We start from the raw sequence: 17,597 nt of genomic DNA on the forward strand, positions 1-17,597 counted from the left end.
TAGGGTAGAGAGGGGAGGGTGGGACACGCTGGGGAGCCATTTCCGGTACTGTTTCTCTGTGGCTCTATTTCAGAGACCTGAGTGAGGGTGGCCTCCTGATAAAAGGGCGCAGAATTTAGAAAGCCACTATGAATAAAATATATATATCTGAATCAGGAGACAAATCCTGGACTCGTGAGCACTAAATAAGCACTAAATATCAATTACTTGGTGTGGCGTTGAGGCTGTGGCTGCCTGGCTCCCTTGCTTAGATTCGGTGTGCTTCCTGTTCTTAATGTCTTTGGCTCACATTTTTATTGGTGGAAGGTTAAGTGCTCTTCTTTTTCCTCCTTCCATGTAGTTTATGACTAAAGCTTAAGGTTTCATTTCTCCCTTTCTTTGTCTCTGCTGTATTCTTCCATTACACTCTAGGAAGTTCCTTCTTGTAATCACCTGAAAGAAAAATAGCTTTCTTTATTCGTCTAGAGTACGTGAGAGTGGAAATTGAGTTATATGACAGATCTTATTCTGCAGATGTTAATCTGTCTATTTAACTTTACCTTCTCTGTCATCTGTTAGTTATTTTTCTTCACTTTCCTTTGCTTTTTATTTTAGATTTCATATTTGATCAGAATGAGGAAAAAATATTACCACAGTAATAGAACCCCGTCAAAGCAAGTTAGATAATAATTAAGATCGTGGGCTTCATATGAGTACTGTTCATTCTGTGGTCTTAGTGTTTGGAGGCAGAACTTTAAGAATGGTGGAAGGAATAGCTTGAAAACTCCTCAGCAAAAAATAAATCTTAACGACTGGCAAGATGACTCAGCAGGTAAAGGTATTGGCTGCCAAGCCTAAAGACCTGAATTCAGTGCCTGGGGTCTCTATGATGGAAGGAGAGAACCAGCTCCCACAGCTTGTCCTCTGGTCTCTTCACACACTCCATGTGTTGTGTGTGCGCACACATGAAATATTTAAAAGAACAAGTAAAATAAAAATTTTAAAGTATCAGAAGTAATATGTAATTAGGTTAGACAAAATTCCCAAATGAAACCCTTTTAGGGCTTTGGCAGTTGACTGACCACAACTGCCAACTCAAGGAAAACATCTCAAGGCAAGCATATAAATTTGAATGCGAGCTTTTATTTTTTCCTGGAGTTCCTACCATTCCCCAAAGCTGGCCTTGGAATCTGGGCAAGGCATGCTGGGAACATTGATAAATGTTCATTGATAGGTGAAGTCGATGTGATTTGGAGCAGAGCACAAGAAACTCCCACCTCCGGCATCATAGCTGGTGGCAGGGCTAACTAACCCTGGCCACACTAGACTGAGGGTGCTCGCTGTTTCGGAGGAAGCAGTGAACTAGAGGGCGAGCCATACTAAGTAAGGAGACCTAGGAAATGGCACAGTGATAAGGGGTTAGAAGCTATTTATAACCTGGCATGTGACAGGTCTGAGAGGGTCCCAGCTGACCACTCACACCTGACCTATGCCCATGTGCAAGCTCAGGAACAGAAGGGGAAACCAGCAGAATAGAACCAACAGTGGCATAGAATCAAATCCTGCTGCATGTGGAAGCACCTCCCCCAGTGCCTGAGACCTGGGCAGTATTTAAATATGCAGTATTTGCCCCTCATCTTTTTAGTTATTCAAATTTTCTCCGAGTTATGTACTTACAGACTGCTCCAAAAACATCACGTTTTGGATTTGTTTTTGTTTTTGTTTTGTTTTGTTTTGTTTGTTTTTTTGTTTGTTTGTTTGTTTTCAAGACAGGATTTCTCTGTATAGCCCTGGCTGTCCTGGAACTCACTCTGTAGACCAGGCTGGCCTCAAACTCAGAAATCCGCCTGCCTCTGCCTCCCAGAGTGCTGGGATTACAGGCAAAAACATCACATTTTAAAGATAGCTTTCTTTAATGTCTTCGTGGGTATCCAGAGGTCCCCTGAAGCATTAATTCAGTGTTTGCAAAGACCCCTGATAACCTTCTGCATTTAGTTCCTTATCTGATTGTCCTGCAAAAGCAACATTAAAGAGTAAGATTTATTTCAGGTCACAATAGACAGGCTCTCCTCCATCATGGCAGCAAATCGTGGCATCAGGAGCGTGAGGCAGCTCACGTGGCATCCACAGTCGGAAAGATGGAGGCCGGGGCTCAGTTCGCTTTCTCCCTTTTCGTTTTAAAAATTTTTTTTTGAAAAATTTTTTATTTTTTTGTTTTTTTATTTTTGGTTTTTCAAGACAGGGTATCTCTGTGTAGCCCTGGCTGTTCTAGAACTCTCTCTGTACGTGAAGCTGGCCTCTAACTCAGAGGTTCGCCTGCCTCTGCCTCCCAATGGTAGGAATAAAGGTGTGTGCTGCAGCTGCCACACTGGGCCTGGCTTACTTTCCCTTTTTTGTTTTGTCCAAGACTCCAGACCATGGGGTGACGGCTGCCACATTATCTTCCTACCCCAGTTAACCGAATATAAAAGTTCCCTCACAGACATGCCCAGAGACTTCTCTACTCACTGATTCTTAGTCCTGTCAAATACACAGCATTAACCATTACACTTCCTTAAAATACATAAAAAAGCCTTACTTCTTAACACGTTCCTTCTAGCCTTTCCCGTAACCTCAGGCAGCCACACACCTCCCTGTTCATCTTGTAAAACTGTCACGTAGTATGGAGATCACGGGTGAGTCCTCTTCAGTCTGCAGCTCTCTGGCAAAGCTTTAGGATCCGCTAACTTCTGTGTTCTAAATGAACAGATTCAAAGTGAAGAAGGGCTCAACTCCTGATACTTTTTGGTTATTGGCTGGAGCTTTTGCAAGAAGCAACTGTCCTCTGTTCACTTCGGCTTACTAGCTGGATGTATCTCTTACCATCCTCACTGCCGTGGCATGGTGTCTACGCAGAGCAGCCTCTTGAGGAAGGATGTCTTCAAGGGTACCGTCCACCCTGAAGCTGCTCACACTGCATCCACAGCCAGAACGGCAGAGATGAATTGCCGGGTTATTCACTTAGCTGCTTCATTTGGTCCAGGACTTCTGTGCATAAAATGATGCTGCCCACAGTTAAAATAAGTCTACCCTGCTAAGCCAACCCAGTCGAGAAACTCCCTTGTAGACATGGCCGAAGGCTTGATCCTCTGCGATTCCAGATCCTGCCAAGGTGACATTGGCAAGAACCATCACACTGGAAGGTTTTACATTCTCCACGTTGCGCGTTTCCCTCATTTAGACCATCTTACCCATTCAGGGCTATTTTTGGAGATCCACGTGTGAGGCAGAAAGCCAGGTACTGCAAACCAACTGAGAAATAGGGATTGCACATTGTCAAGTGACTGGCTGATGCCTGTCAAAGTCTACAGACAGGAGTGGGAGGGAAATCACAGCCTTTCTTCCTTAAGTGTTTGAGGGTGAGTTATTTCCCGGTGCTGGTGACTCGGCACCCATGCTGTCTCCTTTGGGAACAAAGACTGTTACTGAAGCCCTCTGTGCTTGGGCCAGCGCTGTGAATACACAGTGAACTAGTCCACACCCACCAGAGACACCTCAGTACCACCACTAATAGAAAAACACTTCATAAACGAACAGGGTCTACTTGACACCAAGGTCTTCGTTTCCAGAGGAACTCTGAGCTTGAACTTTGAGCATGGTTTTATAATACATCCTAGCTCCGCAAGCTCACAGCAGCACACAGAAAGCTGGCTAGCAAGGGGTTAATACGTGGAGGATAGGAAGAAAGATTGCGTTCTGTCATCTGAACTCTTCAGTCAAACGGAAAGCATCCGTTTAAAAAGTGATTCGGGTAAAACCTTATGTGTGAACAAAATAATGTCTAATGCAAGGTGCAGATCTTAAGTGTGCAGTTTGATGAGCTTTGGTAAGGGTATACACCCATCACTGCAGCCTGGCAGGCAAGGTGGGCAACGCTTCACCCCCAGACACTCTCTCCTGTCTCCTCCTGTTTGGTCTCTATTCCCCATAAGCAGTCATAACTCTGGCGTCTAACAAAAGTTTATAGTATGAATGTGTACGGAAAGGGCTTCATTAAGCCCAGCATAAGGCTTTCCAGATATAGCTGCTGTATTACATGTATTCATTGTTCATTCTTCGGGATTTTAGTCAGAGAGTAATGTTGAGTTACATGAGCATAACACAATTGATTTATCAGTTTTGCTGGCGTTGGGCATGTGAGTTGTTTCCAGTTAGGGAATCTTATGAATTATCCTGACATAAACACACGAGCCTGTCACATTTCCTAAATAGAAGACTATCCAGCTGCAAGGTAGTTCTTCTGCTTTGTGCTTTCCTTTGTGCCGCTGTAAGGTTTATAGGATGACTCTTCCATCCTTCCCACTGCTAATTTATTTTCTCTCCTTTTCTCAATTATTCTCACTAGGAATTATATATGTTATTTGTCTTTCCCAAGAACTACCTTCGGCTTTTAAACTTTTCTCTATTTGTTATAGTCAAGATTAACTCAGGAAGCAGAACCACTTGGAGAGGTGTATCCACTGAGGGATTTGTTAAAAGGGATTTGGCTTCACACAGGCGTGGGAACTGCTTCAACAGTGTCTGCAAGGGTTGTTGTCTTTGTGTCTCATGACAGGATTGACACCCACAGGGCTGGCAGCCGGGAAGGGGGGACAGACTGGCTGTGGAGGGCAAGATGAATGAACGTGCTGGCTGGCAGCTGGGGGATGGCTGTCAGTAAGATGTGTGTCACACAAGCATGAGGACCCGGGTTCAACTCCCAGAACACTTGTGAAGAACTGGGAGGAGACAGAGCTCACTGGCCTGCTACAGTGAGAGGCCCAGAGAGAGATCCTTTCTCAAAGAATATGGGGCGTCCGTGCCTCCCCTGCAAGGCCCAGGGAACATTACAGGAGAAGACAGAGAAAGGATTTAAGAGCTGGAGGAGGATGAGAAGGGGAGAGGGGAAGGAGAGGAGGGAGAGGGGGGAGGAACAGTGGTACCATGAAGGGTGGTCTCCCAGATGTGGCCTGGTGATAGAATCCAAGAGCACATGGCAGTTGTGGGTGCTGCGTTAGACTGGGCCCTCCATCTTTCCATCCTGGGTAGAGGAGGTCCCATGAAGCGTCCTTTGATGAAGACACTGATGGCTCCAGAAGGCTTTGCCATTTCTTTAATGGTGTAGCCTCGGGGAATTAGGTGTGAAGAGGGGATTCAACAGGAAAGGAATGGGGACAAAAGAGCAAAGGGAGCTGATTGTGATCACAAAGTATGTGTAATAAACTGTCAGAAATAAAGTAAAGCATTCATGGTGCAGGGGATGAAGACCCCGATGTCAGTCTCTGGCCTTCCCAGAGGCACCGACTGACTGAGTTCTCGGTTTTTTTTGTTTGTTTGTTTTTACTCTGGTTTTGATGTATGGACGGTCTGCAGAAGTTCTAGGAGAGGAAGTGGTGGCTAGAATTGAGTCATTACTAATGCTGTAACATACACACACACACACACACACACACACACACACACACTTTAAATAGTAGGATCAATGATGGACTCTGAAAGAGAGGCCAGTGGTTTCTGAAGGACTGACTGAGCTGATTTAACCCTGTGAGCTATACTATCCTAACCTCCTTGCAGCTGTTGAACTCTGCCATTATAGTGCACATTAGCTGAAGAAATATGACTTAATGGCATAGCTAGAGACAAAGCTTTAAACATAAAAGCAGGCAATTAGCAGATTTGGACAGGGATAGGGGTTGTTTGCCGGCCCCTACTGTGGAGATCACAGTATACTTTCTCAATGGTTCTATGAAAGTCTGTAGCCATGAGTGTGGTGCTTGACTTTAATCCTGATACTTGGGAGGCAGAGGCAGGTTGATCTCTGAATTTAAGGCCAGCCTGGCCTACATAGTGAGTTTCTAGACAGCTAGGGCTACACAGAGAAACTCTGTCTAGGAAAAAAAAAAAAGATTTCTTTGAGAGCCTGGAGAGATGGCTCAGCAGTTAGGAGCACTGGCTGCTTTTCCAGAGGACTTAGGTTCAATTCCAGGGTATCCGACATCCCCACAAAGACATGCATGCAGGCAAAACACCAATGCACATAAAATAAAAGTAAGTCATTAGAAAAAGATAAGTTCTCATTGTCAGCCTGACATAGCCTTGAATCACCTGAAAAAAAGAACCCCCATGATTGGTTAGCCTAGATCTGGGCATCCCAGGGATATGTTTGGGGTGGGGGAGGGGAGGAGAGGTAGGAAGTCACAGCCCACTGAGGGTGAGTCTCCTCTAAGTGAATGTGGGGTGTGTCCTGCACTGTGCAGGGCGGGGTTAGCTAAGTGGTAAGCAGGCAGCAGGTGTGATTGGTCCCTCTCTGTTCTTGATGTCAACAGCTGCTTGAGCTCCTGCCTTGCCTTCCCCTGAAATGATGAACTGTACATAACCTGGAACAGTAATACAAGTAAGCTCTTTGTTGCTATTGCTCAGGGTATGATATCACAGCAACAGAAATAAAACCAGGACAAAGTTTGTTTTTCTTTGCATGGGTTCAGTTATCTAGGTTTACTGTGATCTAGAAATGTTAAGGGAAATTTCCAGAAGTAATCAGCAGCTTTTTGGTTTTGTTTTTCTGGTTTTTCGCACGACCTGACAGCAAGCCACTCGGCTGTCATCTCAGCTCAATGCTGTGTCCATGTAGCCCTGATTTTACTTAACACTGGCCCAGAGCTTAAAGTGCTGCCATTCTACTACAGCTAAGAAAGGCTGTGAAGCGCTTCGTCTGAGTAAATGCTGTAAGCTCTTGACTTAGACAACAGAACAGCATGTGTGTTGAGGATTTTAAGATCTACATGAAGAGCAAGTCCTCAGAGGGCTGGAGGGGTCGCTCAGGGTTAAGAGCATGTCGTACTTGTCCAGAGGGCCCAAGGTTCGTTCCCAAGCCTCATCGGGCTGGTCACAGTCACCTGTAACTCCAGGATGGAGCTGCACTTCTGACCTCCGTGGACACCACACTCACAGGCACAGACGCCCACACAGGTACACACGTAATTAAAAAAATAAATTCTTCTTGGTGTTCTTTTTGAGACAGGGTCTCACTGTGTGCCCTTGGCTGGCCTGGAGCTTGCTGTGCAGAGCTGACTGGCCTCACACTCCGGCCTGCCCTGTGCAAAAGGCATGCGTCACTACACCTGGCTGCGATCTTTTAAGGGAAACAACAAAGCCTTTATAATTTCCTCTATATACTCTAATAACTTTGGCTATAGTATATTTTTATGCTGAATTTTATCCTTAATTACTGTTAATCTTACTGTGTCTAAGTCATAAGCAACACAATATCATACGTATGCAGAGGAAAAGGCACACTATATGTAGACATTGGGTCCATGTAAATACTGGGGCCCTCGAAAGATGTCACATGAAGATAAAAAGTGTTATGATATTATTACAAGTTCTTATTTAATTCATATGGAACAGCTCTCCTTTATAGTGATGTTCTTCATATGTCTAAAAGTGTCTTAAGCCTCCTCATACTCTAATAGACTTTCCTATAAAGCAGAGACCTGATAAGAGAAGAGAAGGGAAGCTGGGCGTGGTAGCTGGGCGTGGTAGCTGGTGGGCACGTCTCTAACCAGAGCCTTTGAGAGGCAAAGACAGGCTGCAGTGCACGCTTTTCTTCCCACCACTTAGGAGGCAGAGGCGGGCGAATCTCTGAGTTTGAGGTCAGGCTGGCCCTCACAGCAAGTTCTAGGACAGCCAGAGCTGTACAGAGAAGCCCTGCCTTGAAAAACCAAAGAAAGGAGGAAAGCCTGCCTGGTCTAGATAGCAAGACCCACAACAGCCAGAGTTATATAGAAAGAGTCTAGTGAAACAACAACAACAGTAACAATGACAACAACCAAAACAAACAACAAGCAAAAGGGAAGGCAACATACACACACACACACACACGCACACACACTGTAGTTTTCTGCTTGAACATATATTAACATTTTATCCTGTGTGTGTGCCTGTGGAAGGCAGAAGCCTGTGTTAGGTGTCTTCCTCTACCATTGCTTGACTAGCTTGCTTCATTTATTTAGTGATTTAGTTGAAGGTCTCTCATCTCTCGTGGGCCCGGGCCTCAGCAGTCTGACCAGGCTGACAGGCTAGCATGCTCCGGGCATCCTCCCGCCTGGCTCATGCTGGGATCACACGCCTACCGTGCAGTGCTCAGCATTGTATATACACCAGGCAAAACACAGAGCCCCAGTCCCTGAGCTTGACAACAGCACCCTGCGCACGGCGTCCCTTCAGCCCCCAGAGTCGCATTTCGGGTGTTCCCCATTTCCTTACAGACTCCTGTTATTATCTTAACTGCATTTGCTTTTCAGCCCCAAAGATTTTTTATTATTATTATTATTTCTTGCTCTATAGGTCTGCAAGTGGTAAAATTTCTCATTGGCATTGTTTATTTATCTATCTGTCTATCTTTGGTTGGCATTTTTTCAGGGGCATAGTAGAGAACTAACAGTAAGGTTTTGCTTGACGTAAGCAGCAAATCTGTCTTTGTTTGGTTTGGTTCCAGCCTTCCTGATGCAAAGTCGGTGGCTTTGCTGTCTTTATTGCGTTTTATGTAATGTGTTTGTTTTGCTTTAGCTTCTTTTAATGTTTTTCTTGTCTTTGACCTTCAGCAGTTCGGTTATAGCAAATATAATTGTCTCTGCCTTCTGTGTGAGTCACTGAGTTATTAGATTTGAAGTTAACAATTTTTTTAAAAAAAAAATTTTTTTTTGAAACTTGTTCGGCATCATTTCTTCAAGCATTTTCTTTTACATTTGTTCTTGTTTTCTTTCTATTGCTTTAGTAAAAACAAACAAACAAATGAAAAATACTCTGACAAAAATGCAGCTTAGTGGAGAAAGGGTTTATTTGGCTTAAAATTATAAGTTCTTCTCCATCACTGTAGTGGTGTCAAGGTGGCGAGAACTCGAAGCAGCTAGTCACACCCACATCAAGGGCAGGGAAGGTGCTTGCATGCTTCCTCTCTGCCCAGCCCACGTTCCCACCCTTACACTGTCAGATGCCATCCTGTGAAACTGTACTGCTCATGAGCAGTCTGTAGTCTAGCTCTGTCTTCCAACCACAGTTAGCCCAAATGAGAAAAAAAAATCCTCATCAAAAATGCCCACAGACCAACCTGATAAAGACAGGCTGTCGCTGGGAGCCCTTCCCACGGGACTCCGTCCTGTATCAGGTTGAGAGTTAAAGCTGTCAGCCCATTGTGCTCTAGGCACTCACCTCCCCATCCTCTCCTCCATGTCCCCAGGCTGTGCTGTTGGCATTTCCTTCACCCTCTGCTGGCCACCTGTAGTATTCTCCAGTTCACTCAACTTTCCTCCAGTGGGTTCTATTTTACTCTTACTTTTAGTCTGTGAATTTTCCATTTCAGATAGTCTATTTTACATCGTGAAATTCTTTGTGGGGTGTGTGTGTGTGTGTGTGTGTGTTTCTTTCTTCCAAGCATTTACTTCTCTGCTGAGAAATCTTTTAGTCGCTTATTTTCTTTTGTCTTTAATTTTATCATAGCTGCTATAAACTTCTAATCAGTTTGCTGGCATTCACATTATCTGAAGCTAATTTTAGTGATTGCCTTTCTTTTTTTAAAAAAAAATAGTATTTTTTACATGTATTTATTTTGTGAAGAAAAGTTCACGTGCCATGGCAGAATCTGTGGGCATCACGGATTCTGTAGTTCCACGTTGTAAGTGTGCCCTTTGGATTGACCTCAGGTCACTAGGCCTGGCACTAAGTCCCTAAGCAACTGAGCCACGATGCAGGTCTTTGCTGGTCATTTCTTAAACTCTTTTGGTTTTTTTAAGTCTCATGTAGCCCTGGCTGCCCTGGAACTTGCCTATATAGACCAGGCTGGCCTAGAATTCAGAGATCCACCTGCCTCTGCCTCTCCTCCTGACTTGCTGGATGAGATGGAAGGCCTTCCCAGCCTTGACTGCTTTTCTTATTTGATTCACCCTCTGAAAAAGGAATTTATACACATAAAATATTCTTCTATTGTCAGTCTTTTCTCATAGTGTCCAATTCTATATTATTAATATTAGTATTCTTCCCCAGTGATAAGAAATACTAACACAGAGGTAGAGTATATATGTCTACCTTTTTACTTAACAGAACTCTAAGTCCTGAACATCTTTGACAGTTTGATAAGAGGAGTCAGAAATGTAGAAACTGGTTTACTCAGGCCTGTTCTAGAAGAAAAACTGAACAAATGTTATTTGTGGGACTGAATAGAAATGTTCATGTGCACATCTCAGGTACAATACAGTTTCACAAAGACAGCAACATTGCAGCGCCGCTTCCTCCAGGAAGCAACTGTGAGAATACGGGTTCTAATGGTTCTCACCTTAGCTCACTCACTGCAAAAGAAGCACAGTCATCAAGCTCGCCAGGCACAACCTGAGCACGCCATCCTGCGTTCGCCGCCGTCACCTCCGACTGTTAAGCCTGCCCACCCACATCCCAGTTTCATAGTGTCCTCAGAATTGACAGCTGAGAATGTCTCAAAATACTTCAACTTTTATCTTATGTTTCAAAATGTTTTATAGAGAAGCTATTTTTTTTCTGGGAATATATAGTGCAACCCCTTTTAAAAACTGTTTTGGAAAAATAAAGCTAGTAGTCTCCCGATTTATAACAGTGACTGCCTTGCCCATTTACTGTAACTGGATACCTGTGTGGGACAGTTTGTGTTCTTTCTGTAGTTGCCTAAAATACTAAAGAACATTTTGTTGCAGGAAAAAATGATACGGGGAACTAAGTTTATCCTTACAGAAAGCGCCATTTACATAGAGATGAGCGCATGCAGATTTATGCGGGACCCTGATTATCCACATCATACACAAATTCCATTTTTCTCTCCCAGCCTCAGACATGGAAATATATACACACAAGTGGTGCTGTGGTGCTATTATATTCACTTAAAATAACCAAGCTTTTCTCATTGTACAAATCAAAGGTATTGTGATCTCAGTGTCCCTTACCCTCTCTACCCACAGGCACGGTGGCATAGAACTGACCAGCGGTGACAAGACCATTCATTCACAGGATGAATATAATGCAGCAGCAGAGTACTGAGGGGGTGGGAACCTGTGTGCAGGGTTTCACTATGAGCATCCCAGGGTCTGCTGTCTCGGTTGCTCTGTGGGTTAAATGAGATCCTGTGTTATCACCGCAGGTCTCGGTACCTCACCCAGGAAGGGTGACTGGGTCCTTAGAAGGCTTTGCAACTTGAGTGAGGAGAGGGCTCCCAATGGTTTGGTGTGTAGGCCAGTGGTTTGAATGGGAATCGTCTCCCATGCTCCATCTCAATGGTTAACTGTGACTTCCCAGCAGGTGACTCTGTTTGGGATGCTTAGGAAACCTTAGGACTCGGAGATGTGCTGGCAGAAGCACATCATTAGGGCTGTTAGGGGCCTTAAGGGTCTGCATCACTGGGCCCCTTCCTGTTCTCTCTCTGTTCTTGTCTGAGGCTGCAGTGTGACCAGCCAGCCTCCTGTTCCTGACACCACACCTTCCTCCCCAGGCTGAGCTCCTTCCCTTCCCACAGTTCAGTGGGAATGCACTCATTGTATAGCCAGGGATAACCCTAAACTTCTGACTGACCCGTTTGCATTCATCGCCCTCATACTGAGACTACAGATGGGTAGCCACACCCACTTTCTGGGGATGCCAGGGATGGCACCCAGGGCTTTGTGCAGGCCAGGCAAGCACTCCACCAGCTGAGCTGCCACTGTCAGGTGAGCTTCAGGCAATTTATGTAGGATATAAAATTCTGTTCAGCTGTAAAGCTCTTATGTGGTAGTTTCCTTTTGGAGTACAGCATGTTCTTATCCATAATGTGTTTTTATCTTTAGCACCCAAAATAAAATGGTCAGAGTTTTGTTTTTTTTTCCCTCAGTGAGTATCAGTTTTTCCGCCAACTATACTAGCATCCAGCAACTTTTCTGTTGCTTGCAATGGTGATCCAGACACGGGGTTCTGAGCCTGGAGTTCACAGCCCTTCAGGCTGCAGTGCCTGCTCAGCTGTCCTGTCATAGTTCCTCCCATGCCGCCCCGCGTCCAAGGCTTTCTCTAATTATCTCCCCTCTCCACCCTCCTAGGCCTGGAACGTGCTTGTCTTCCCTCATAGAGCTGGGGTTATCCTCAGTAACCTCAGCCCTCTGGTTTTAGAACACACATCAAGCTGCCTCCCCCTTGTCTGGCCTGACCCTCTTCTGCAGTGTCCTCACCTGATTTCCCTGCTGACTGATGCTTAGAAGCGTAATCAGTCAGGTAATCCTGCAGGAAGCTAAGAACAGAGTACATGACAGAGGGAAGAATAAGTAGTCAGTGATGGTTTGGCTAAATTGTTTTTTTGGAATTTTTTTCTTTATATTGGTATGTGTCCTGTACATGCATATGTATGTGTGTTTTCACACATACACACACATGTGTACATGCTTACAGAGACAAGAAGTCGTTGCTCCATGTCTCCATTGGTTGTGCTCCAGTTTGTGGTCTGAGGCGGAACCTCTCTATTGAAGCCACCAATTTGGCTACTGTAGCTAACCAGCATGCTCTGGGAATCCCGTCTCTTCTGCCTTCACAGCACTAACATGAGAGGCAGGCTGTCACACCTGCCTGGCATTTATGTGGGTGCTGGGGCCCTGATCTCTGGTCCTCACTCTTGCTTTGTATGCTGAGCCCCCTCTCCAGCCTCCTGTGTGGCAGGGTGTTTTCATGTAAATTTCTGTTCAGTTCTATAGTGTTTGCCCATGGGTCATGCCCTAGCTTTGAATTCTTACTTCACAAGTCCAGGAGCCCAGCAAAGGTGTCTTTCTAAGCAGAATACCGTTTGGTCAGTTTACCCCCGCACACTCTGCTCGTGTTTCCTATATGGAGCATGAATGAAGTGAGTGTGGTGTGTGACTGTGAATACTACATGCAGTGGGGTGGAAATAATCCTGACCTAGATGGAAAATCTGTGCTAGAGAGGTAGCTCACTGCACTTGCCACACGATTGTGAAGGCCAAGTTTACTCCCCAGAAGCGATGTCAATGTGGGTGCAGTAGTGCATGTCTCCAATGCCATGTCCCTGCAGCAAGATTAGGGGTGGAAACAGAGCCCCCGCAAACTCAGGAACAAGCTAGTCTGGCATTATGCAGCCATGAATGATAGACCCTGTTTTAAATAAGACACAAAATGAGTACTGACACCTGGGACTGCCCTCTGACCTCCACATGCCATGCTTGGTATGTAAATGTTCACACTCACACCCAGAGTCACACTCACACACATGTGCATACCTCAAAAGAAAAAGGCTTACGGTAGAGATCTGTGGTTCCTTAAACAGAACCAGCCTGATGAGTTTGCATTGTTTCCTCACTGGACTGGGGATCTTTTTCATCTCTCTGGGCTACAGTTTTAGGAATCAGGAAAAGCAGAGTGTCGGCGTATATGCTTGTGGGAAGTCTCCTGTAAAGTGTGAGGCAGATGATGCTTCCAGATCTTGAAAGCTAAAATTCAGAAAAACCAAGAGAAGAGAGAATTGAGGAAATACCTCCACAAGATTGGCTCATTGGACCGCCTATAGGCTATTGTCTTAATTAATAATGGATGTGAGGGGAGCCACCTTTGGCACCAGGAAGGTGGTCCTGGGTTGTAGAAGAAAGCAGCCAGCGCAAGTCGTGAGGGGCAAGCCCGTAAGCAGTGTTCATTCCTGGTTCTGTTTCAGCCCCTTCCTCCGGGTTCCTGCCCTGCTTGAGTTCCAGCCTCGGCTTCCTTCAGTTGATGGGCTGGGAGCCAAATTTGGCTTTGATCATGTTGTTTTATCACAGCAACATAAAAGAAACTGAGACATCTGCCAGGGACCTAGTTGTAGAAATTCACTTTTCTCCGTGGTGTGAAACCGGCCTAGGACGAAGCTTTTTCCAAGCAGAGAATGACTTGTATTGGGTCATTTCTAATGGGAGGTGGTCTTTCACCTCGGCCAGTTCCCTCTCTCACAGCCAGGCTGGCTGAGGAAAGTGCTTGCAAGAGCTGTGTCTCCAGGCCAAATGCAGAGATTGCTGGCTTCTGGCCGGTGCTAAGCGCTGGGCCGGTGGCGGAGCGCGCATGGACTCCCTCTGCAGGGCCCATCTGATAGGGCGGCCACGGGTTCCTATCAGGTGTACTGCCTTGTTGTACATACAAAACAGTTGCTGAAGACCCTTTATCTTCTGAGAGGAAATGTGTGCGAGGTACCAGGGGCAGAGCGTCAGCCTCCCTCCTGGAGATGCTTATCCTGGCTGTTGGCAGCAGAGCTGGGCAGGAAGATCTGGCTCAGTTTCCAGTGGGAGGACAGGCTAGTGCCCGAAGTTTAGGGGCGGGGATTCTCATTTTTGTCCGTTCTCCCCACCACCCCTTTAAAACCACGATGGGAAGATAGCCAGGTGCCTTTAACCTATCAGATGTCATTCAGTTCTAAATAAAAGTCGAAGTGATTGGGTTCTTTTGTTTGTTTTTTGGATTTGGTTTTTTTCTAGACAGGGTTTCTCTGTGTAGCCCTGCCTGTCCTGGAACTTACTCTGTAGACCAGGCTGGCCTCGAACTCAGAAATCCACCTGCCTCTGCCTCCCAGAGTGCTGGGATTACAGGCGTGCGCCACTATCGCCTGGCTGATTGGGTTCTTAAAATGAACCTTTGCAGAGTCTGGAGAGGAGATCATGGTGAAATGCTTACAGTGTTCTGTCTAGTCTTCACTTTGTTAGGAAGACACGTGTGTTGACACATACTTAGAATCCCAGCATTGGGGAGGTCAAGGCAGGAAGAACCCTGGGACTTGCTGGACAGTCAGCCTAGCCTAAGTGGTGGGTTCCAGGTCAGTGTGAGACCATATCTCAAAAATAAATAAATAAACAAATAAAACAAAAATCAAAACTGTGCAGTGTTCCTGAGGAATGTCACTGAGATTGTCTGCTGGCCTTGGCTGCGTGCACCTATGTGCCTGCCCCATATGCAGGGACCCAAGCAGTTGGGGAAGGGGAAGAAATGACTGTCATAGATGCTGGTATACCTTTCTTTATAAGGGCTACTAAGATCCCAGCGATCTTGTTGATAGCACTGCTCCCTGTCATAGTTAGCGTTTCTGTTGCTGTGAAGAGACACCACGGCCACAGCAACTCTTATAAAGGGCAACATTTAAGTGGGGCTGGCTTACAGTTCAGAGGTTCAATTCGTTATCGTTGTGGTGGGAAGCGTGCGGCATGCAGGCAGATGTGGTGCTGGAGAGGTAGCTGAGAGTTCCACATCTGGACCAGCAGGCGGCAGGAGCGTGAGCTACGGGGAGGGCCTGGTTTGAGCTTGTGAAACCTCAGACCCCACCCCAAGTGACACACTTCCTCCAACAAGACCACACCTCCAATAATGCTGCTCCCTGAGTCCGTGGGGGCCGTTTTCACATAGCATTCTGCTATGGCTGCAGCCACGCCTGTAGCTGGAGGGGCTGCATGGATCAGAACCTTGCCTCCTTGGAGACCCCTGTATTCGGTGTGTCCTGTGATGATGGGCTTCTGTTTTTATGGTTCTCATGGTTTCCTTTGTCTCCTGTTCTTTGCAGATATCATTAATGGCGTTCAAGAGAAATGCGTATTGCCTCCTATGGATGGCTACCCCCACTGCGAGGGGAAAGTCAAGGTAAAGCAGAAGTTATGTCTGTTCGTCCCAACACACCAGTGGGCATCTAAGCCTTGAAGCTAATTCTTTCCTGGGGTTTCTATCCCGTTGGTGGTGCCCTTCTCTGCCACTCCCATGGGATGTGGGTCAGCAGTGGCTGTCAGCAGTCAGGCTGAGAACCTGGACCACTTCTGGTGTCCGCACTGTCTTTCCCAGCCCTTCATCTCCAGGTGATCCTTCAAGTTCCAACCTCAAGGGCCCCCCCTTAGTTAGAATTCTTGCTTCTCCCTGGAACCCCAGAATCCTGCTCCAGGTCCAGATTATGACGTAAATGTGATATCTGCATAAGCAAATGAGCTACCCACTCTCAACTCTGTGCGTTCCCATGGGTGGTCAAACCCAAGGTCTCCAGAATGCTGCGCAAGTGCCCCATCCTGAGCTGCAGCCCAGCCTGTTGTATGTGATCTGTGCATGTGAACATGTATGTGCATGTAGCTATGGAGGCCAGAGCACCACCCTGTGTGCCATTCCTTGGGCGCCATGCAGGCGCCCTTGAGACATCATCCCTTGAGTCAGGGTCTCTTACTGGCCCAGAGCTCACCCAGAAGGCTGGCCCCGCTCTTCCCAGAGCTGCTGTTCCCGCTGCCGCACACCTGGATTCCTGACCTTTTCTTGTTTTGTCTCCTATTATTTTGAGAAAACTAAATGGTATTTGTTTGGCCTGCTCCTGGAAACCACTCTTGGCCAGTGGTGTTCCGAGAAAGGTTGTCTGTCATTCAAGTACTCCGTGAAGAATGGGGAATGGCAAGAGCATCCCAGGAACGCTCCCTGGTGTTCTTTGGGGGCAGCTGTAAGTGTTGATTGACACTTTTGTGCTGTCTGGCCAGAGCTCTGCATGGCAAGCTCTGTGCTGTGCCTTTGGAACCTCCTGAGGGCTGACTAGCAGGGCCCCTGTGGTCTTGCTTGCTCCCTCTCTGTCCTTTGCCCCTCCCCCATCCTCCTCAGCCGTGTCCTCTCCTCTTGTTTCAGTGGATGAAGGACATGTGGCGCTCGGACCCCTGCTACGCAGACTATGGAGTGGACGGGACCTCCTGCTCCTTCTTTATTTACCTCAGTGAGGTGAGTCTTTCCGAGGACTTGTACATCCACACAGAGGCTTTGTTGTCACTGAGCCTGGAGTTGGAGAAGCTGAAAAACACCAGCAAAAGGACCGGCCATAGCTCATTTTCCTCCGACACCGACCCAGAAAGGAAAGAGAAGCCTGGATTCACTGTTTTGTTTGCTTTAACTCGCATTTCAGTAAAATACACAGACTGCAGGACTTTCAGTCTTAACCAGTTTGTTTTTTTATTTTGTTTTCTTTTGTCCTTTTAAAAAACTTTTATTTATCTAGTGTGTGCGTGTATGTACAGGGACTATGTACACAAGTGGAGGACAGAGGACAACTTACAGGGTTCTCTCCTTCCCCGTGTGGGTCCCAGGAACATCCAGGTCATCAGGCTTGGTGGCAGTCACCTTTACCCCAAGCCATCTTGCCAGCCCTTCCCTTGGGAACAAATCATCAGATATCTTCGGTTCCACCAACGGGTGGGCCAAGACTGCAAAAACAGGCCCGCTTGGTGAACAGAGCAGAGAGCACTCCACTTGGGGAGGACGATGCTGGGAGCACGGGGATGAAAGGATACCACCAGAGTCTTTTTTTAAGTCTTTCCCAAGTTCTCACAAAGGCATGCTGCCCTCTAGTTTGGGGATAGTGACCGTCTTAATGAGCCCGTCTTAGGACTCATTGTTTCGACTAGTGTTCCTTTAGTAATGAGCCGGAGTAGGCCGCTTTCCCCTGGCTGTTGGCTGCCACCCGTGTTCTTAGCTGCCATCCTCAGTCTTTTCTCTTATTCTTATTCTTTTCTTAGGCCACCATCTCCTCTCACCAGCCTTAGTCTTTTCTCTCCGACTTCCCATTTCATCTGCGTGCATACATTTAC

The 17,597-nt window shown here is 46.4% G+C and overlaps 1 protein-coding gene across 4 annotated transcripts in view; it reads left to right on the plus strand.

Moving 5' to 3' along the window:
- The window catches only part of Mgat5 (alpha-1,6-mannosylglycoprotein 6-beta-N-acetylglucosaminyltransferase), a 293,176-nt gene that overhangs the window by 151,884 nt on the left and 123,695 nt on the right, over positions 1-17,597 (plus strand). For all 4 annotated transcript variants that reach the window (XM_052199815.1, XM_052199817.1, XM_052199816.1 and 1 more), the window contains exons 5-6: positions 15,560-15,636; positions 16,645-16,734. In XM_052199815.1, the coding sequence (XP_052055775.1) occupies positions 15,560-15,636; positions 16,645-16,734 (167 nt within the window). The remainder of the gene's footprint in view (positions 1-15,559; positions 15,637-16,644; positions 16,735-17,597) is intronic.

The sequence above is a fragment of the Apodemus sylvaticus genome, chromosome 12 (genome assembly GCF_947179515.1).
Source record: "Apodemus sylvaticus chromosome 12, mApoSyl1.1, whole genome shotgun sequence".
Lineage (NCBI taxonomy): Eukaryota > Metazoa > Chordata > Mammalia > Rodentia > Muridae > Apodemus > Apodemus sylvaticus.